Source organism: Prunus avium, chromosome 1 (genome assembly GCF_965620075.1).
Source record: "Prunus avium chromosome 1, drPruAviu1.hap1.1, whole genome shotgun sequence".
Lineage (NCBI taxonomy): Eukaryota > Viridiplantae > Streptophyta > Magnoliopsida > Rosales > Rosaceae > Prunus > Prunus avium.
This window is the reverse complement of record NC_142284.1, coordinates 58,144,717-58,150,253: the sequence shown is the minus strand read 5'-3', so window position 1 is coordinate 58,150,253 and position 5,537 is coordinate 58,144,717. Positions and strand designations below refer to the sequence as shown.

The 5,537-nt window shown below is 38.0% G+C and overlaps 1 protein-coding gene across 2 annotated transcripts; it reads right to left on the bottom strand.

Annotated features, from left to right (window-relative positions):
- Positions 1-727: 727 nt before the first annotated feature.
- On the bottom strand, positions 728-3,985 carry LOC110772102 (Pentatricopeptide repeat (PPR-like) superfamily protein). Of its 2 annotated transcripts, none has more exons than XM_021976497.2 (2): positions 1,738-3,985; positions 728-1,160 (listed from the first exon to the last, which is right to left on the bottom strand). In XM_021976497.2, the coding sequence occupies exon 1, from the start codon at positions 3,610-3,612 to the stop codon at positions 1,771-1,773; it is 1,842 nt and encodes a 613-aa protein (XP_021832189.2). In that variant the 5' UTR covers positions 3,613-3,985; the 3' UTR covers positions 728-1,160; positions 1,738-1,770. The 2 variants fall into 2 exon arrangements, with proteins under 2 accessions (XP_021832189.2, XP_021832188.2); XM_021976496.2 differs by lacking the exon at positions 728-1,160 and having other exon boundaries at positions 1,490-3,623; positions 3,788-3,985.
- Positions 3,986-5,537: the final 1,552 nt, after the last annotated feature.

Below are 5,537 nucleotides of genomic sequence, written 5' to 3'. Positions count from 1 at the left end.
TTATAAGCGCATGCGTGATAGTGTATAGGAGTAAGTTTTCGGCGTGACAGTCTACTCATGTTACAGCACGTATATTTATTTATCAAAACAATACTACTATATTCTAAATCTATGACACATGAATCATGTCGTTCAACCATATTTTAACACGTACATTAATATCACCATGCGATAAGGTTTAATGCTTGGAGCCTTTCGATTGGTAAGGTTTAAGCATGCATGAGCATTAATGTTTGGACGGTTCCAATAGCATCGATGCTTAAGAAATTTTAAGACTTTGGCCTTATCAGTATCAGAAAAAACAAGTTTCTGAGTTGGAAATACTTTTATGCTTCTGAATAAATAAAAGAGAATTTATGTTCTTCTAGTTAGGCTCGTCTAAACCTCTTTTAAATAGGGTTTTGTATGGTAATATGTCATTTGTCCTTTTATTTGATGGCGACTAATGACGTATGAGTTTTGAAATTTTATTGATAGAATATCCTATGGATATTATTAATTGCATATAATTTAGTACTGAGGATAAACTACTTTGCTTCATATCATGTGGTCCTGTCATTTCATTCTTGGTGCAGATTGATTTCAAGATGTGTGAGTGAGAGAAGGCTCATAAACCCTTTCCAGTTTTCAGGCCAGCTAATCCGGCTAATCTTGTTCCAGCCACCAGAGGATTTCAAGGCCTCTAGCCCTTTTAATCACCTCCCTCTTGCCAATGGTTCTACCAAACTTTTGGACTTAATACATACATTATAAGCAAAAGATTATTAGTCAGAGTTCAACTCTCATCGTTGTCAAAAGAAAATATTATGAAAGTTAGAAAGCTTAAGTCCTCACCACGGTAAGAGTTTGACTCTCGTCATCACCTTTGCCTTTCCAGGTGTCAGTTTTCATTGACCAAAAGATGATTAGTAACTACAATTTTTCATCGCCCCAGCTGCATTGGAGGTTAACACTACACAGCAACATCACCCTAGAAAAGATAGCATGGCCTAGGGCAAATGGAAACCACCCCAATTCAGGTAGATGTCAATGACCAGGTAAACTAAGTAGTTTAGTTGACAGATCCATATGAACTACTCGGCACCTCTTCATATCCCCTTTAACTTTTCTGTCTGAAGTAAATCGCCCGATAAGAGCTACTCACAATCATTCTGCCAATGCTTCACGTAACAAGAAGTTAAATAGTCAGAAACTACGCATCAGCTGATTTCTCATACGCGGGCATGTCAATAGCATGACCAATTTGAGCAACATGGAGCAGGGTTTGTAACACAAGCTGACCAAATTTTTGTTTGGCTTCAATTATACATGCCTTCGGGCAAAATAACAACATAACAGAAGAAAAATGCTAATTCAATGCCATGGGTTTTGTTAAAACAATCGCGGTCACCAACACTCTGACTTTAACAAGAGAAAAAATATAACAAAAAGCATCCCAGTATTATGGAAGCATTAGAGATAACTATCACACTATTGCAAGCTAGCATAATGAAGGAAACATGAATATTTATATAAAACTGAGATAGTGGACACTACTGGAGAGACAACCAAGTATTCATCAGAAGTACAAGAATCAGATCAAACAAATGTGAGGACAAGGTTATATGGCATCTAACAAAATTGATTTTGGATTCCGCTCCTCATGGCAGAAAATGAGTGAGAATTGGACACTGGGAAGTCATTATAATGGGAAATGATGCTGACGAAATCCAAAGGCATAATTTAACAATGACCTACCATCCAAGAGCAAAAGATGAATTGTGTATAAGGCTACATCTTGACTGCCACCTGTTCAGCAGAACTTTTCTTCACAACCCCTCTACAGCACAGTTCGTTCAATAACTCCAACGCCTCTTTTGCTAAGCCCTCATAAGCTATGCCTTCAATGAGAATGGTGTATGTTGCTTCAGTAGGTTTACATCCTTTTGATACCATATAAGCCAGGAAATCGATTGCACGACCAGTTTGCTTAGCCTTGCAAAGCCCCAACATGACGGAATTGAAAGTTATTGCATTGGGCTTGATACCCGAATCTTCCAAATCATGGACAAACTTAATTGCTTCATCAACCTTTCCTTCTCTACTAAGCCCTCCCACAAGAGAAGAATAAGTAATTATGTCAGGCTTTAGACCCTTTTTGCGCATCTCATCCAAAAGCTCTATGGCACGTTCTGTTTTTCCCACCTTTGAGAGCCCATCAATTACTGTATTGTACGTGATTAGAACGGGAGAGCAACCCTTGCTACTTAGTTGATTGAGTATCCCAACTGCGTTATCAACCTTTCCATCTTTGCATAAGGCTGTGAGCAAAGTATTGTAGGTCACAATGTCGGGATAACAGCCCCTAGAAACCATTATATCCAAATACTCAATTGCCCTATCCATCTTCTTTTCCTTGCAAAATCCATGAAGCAATGGGTTGTAACTCAAGGAATTTGGAGTACAACCGTGCTTAGGCATCTTCTCCAAAATGTCAATTGCTCGACCCAATAAACCCTTCCGGCACAAGAAGTTAATCAAAATATTGAAAGTAACAACACTAGGAGAGCAGCCTCTGTGAACCATGTCAGCTAATAGTTTCTCAGCATCCATCCACCTCCCAGTACTACACATGCTACGCAAAATAATATTGTGGGTAATGACATTTGGTTGGCAATCAGATGATGGCATTTCATTCAAGAATCTGATTGCTTCATCCAACCTCCCTTCCTTGCAAATACCATTGATAAGAACATTATAAGTTACCACGTCAGGCTTGCATCCTTTGCTCCTCATTTCATCCAAAAGCTTCATAGCCTGCTCAACCCCATATTCCTTACAAGTTGCTTCAATCAGTATGGTATATGTAATGACATCCGGATAACACTCCCTTTGCAACTGCCGATCAAGAACTTCCATCGCTTGTGTCAATTTCCCACTATCACACAAAGTACGCAGGATTGTATTATAAGTGACAACATCTGGAGAAACGCTCATCCGGTCTAAAACCCTTAAAGCATTATCAATCTCACCAGCTCTGCAGTACCCACTAATCAAAACGTTGTAAGTTATAACATCAAGAATAGCCCCGGACTCTTCTAGAATGTTCATAATCCGTGTCGCCTTCCTTGTCTTTCCACTCTTACAAAACCCACGGATTAAACTCGTGCACGCAATATTATCCGGAATATCGCCACGATAAACCATGGTCTCAAGAAACTTAAATCCCTCTTCCAATTCCCCATTTCTAACCAGTCTACGGAGCTGATTGTTACTCTCAAATTCCTCAAAACCATTCGAAGAATCCACTCCATTCAAACTCCCATGTGGGGTATTTTCAACATTTTGCAACCTACCATTGGAACTAAGCGTTTCAACCTTCGACGCAACAAGTACAGGCTTTCGCCTATGTTTCTGGTAACCATCATGTATTCTACATTGAATGCTATCAGACAGAACAAGAAACCGAGCTCTGCAGCCCACAAAGATCCTCACAAAACTGGGTGTGGTGGGACCAACCTTATCACTAACCCTACCCCCAAAAGTACCACTCTTTCTTGTACTGTTCCTATGAACTCTGTGAAATGAGCAAAACCCATCGGGGGTTTGCTTTAAAGGTACCACCATATCCATAACTTCACTTCCTAGTGTACAGAAACCAAAACCCAACACTTAAAATCTCATGCTTAAACGAAAATATAGCAAAGAGAGTAAAAACAAAAACAGATTGCAGACTTGGGTTGGGTGTTTATAACAGAGAGAAATGAATTTAGAGCAGAAGAGATAAAACTAGAGAGAGCAAGCTTACCCAGAGCGTGTTTCCTTCTTTTTTTTTCAAGTTGAATAAACGCTATCAAAACGAAGAACAGGTATCACATAAGAGAAAGCAGAGAGAGGCTTGAAGACTGAAGAGGCGGTGGTGGGTGACAATGTGCCGCCGTTTTGCTTATCCGTTTTCTGTCGTTTTCTCGCTTCTGCAAAATGCAGGGTACATAGTGGAAGAGGCCTCATACTTTGAAACGTTGAAACTGGGAGGCAAATAAACAGAAGTCCTCAAAGGCAGGCCTGATAATATTTCACATGGCCCAAGTAAGGCTTAGCCCAAACTGGTTTTTAGGGCTTTCTCATCCTTTGGGCCTTAGGCATTGGAGATTTAAATGAAAAACACCCCTCTAAAGAATTACACAATTTCGACCCAAAAAAAAAAAACAAATTGCACAATTTGAGAAATAAAAAATAATAATTACACAAATGACAATTTAAAAATAATAATAATAATTGATAGCAATGGGTTTGTTGCTTAAGTGGTTAAGAAGAGCATTTACTACTACACCCGAGATCCTAAGTTTACTTATATAAAGGAAAAAGAAAAAAGACTTTCATGATAGGGCATGTGAATAGAAGACTTTCATGCTCAAGTGACAACCGTTTGGTTCACAGAATGGATGGACTTCTTGGTAACGAAGTTGTCATGCTCATTCTATGGCATGTGAATAGAAGACTTTCATTCCTTTATTTGGGAATTCTTGGAAAATGAAAACAAGGAATTTTTTTTCACTTCCACATTTAGTTTATGCAATAATAAAATATGTTTGTTTTACAATAATACCCTCCACATTGCATATTTAAAAGTGGGGGTTCAGATTTAATACAAAGGTAATTTAGAAACAAAAAATGCACGAAATTTAGTAATTGCTACGAAACTATCAATTAAAGTAAGAGGAAACCAAACACATTCTTCTCGCCTCTCTTTTGTTAATCAAGTTTTTTTTTTTTTTTTTTTATATATAAAAATCTTTAAGGTGATCATATAAACACACATTATATTTTCACGAATTTGTATTTTAAAATGGTTTACTAAGCAAGTACAATGTTTATCTAACAAAAGTAATCATATAACTAAAAATAATAAGTGTAACATTAAAGTTCTATATGCCTACTCCAAAGTTTCAACCATCGAAATAATGTTGAAAATGAACTTTTAATTTATTAAATTGATGTTACACATGTGTGCCACTACATGATCCACGAATTTTTCAGTAAAAAATGTAAAAATACAAATTAAGAAATAAGACACACCTTAAACCTTACTTATATAGTTAGCGATAATCTCCTTCATATAATTAGTAGTCTAATTTTGTAGATGCATGTCCCTGTTCAAAGCTCCTTTAAGGAAGCTATAAGAGCAGTTCGAGCAGAAGGGGTTGGGGGGTGCGGTTGGGGGCGGGCTGGGCCAAAAAGCGTTTCCAGCAACAAAAAATTGCCCAGGCTGAGTGTGGGACCCAGCAACCTGGGCTAGTCCGAGGGCAAGGCTGACGTCAGCGTGTTTGACGCGCCCGCTACAGTACCCCCTACGGCTAGCTTCCACGTGTCGGTGCCTAGGCTCTCCGATCTAATTTTTTACTCCAATCCAACGACAGCCAATTTTTGTGCAATAAAAAAATGAAAAAAAATCGATATTTTTTTTAAAAAATACCCAAAAATTCTAAAATTGTCCCTTTGCTCAACTAGTGTACAGATTACCTTATTTTCATTTTCAATATTTAAGTAAATGTCTT

What these genes read in the sequence shown, in the direction of transcription:
- LOC110772102 (XM_021976497.2), bottom strand. Translation starts at nt 3,612, where the DNA reads ATGGATATGGTGGTACCTTTAAAGCAAACCCCCGATGGGTTTTGCTCA.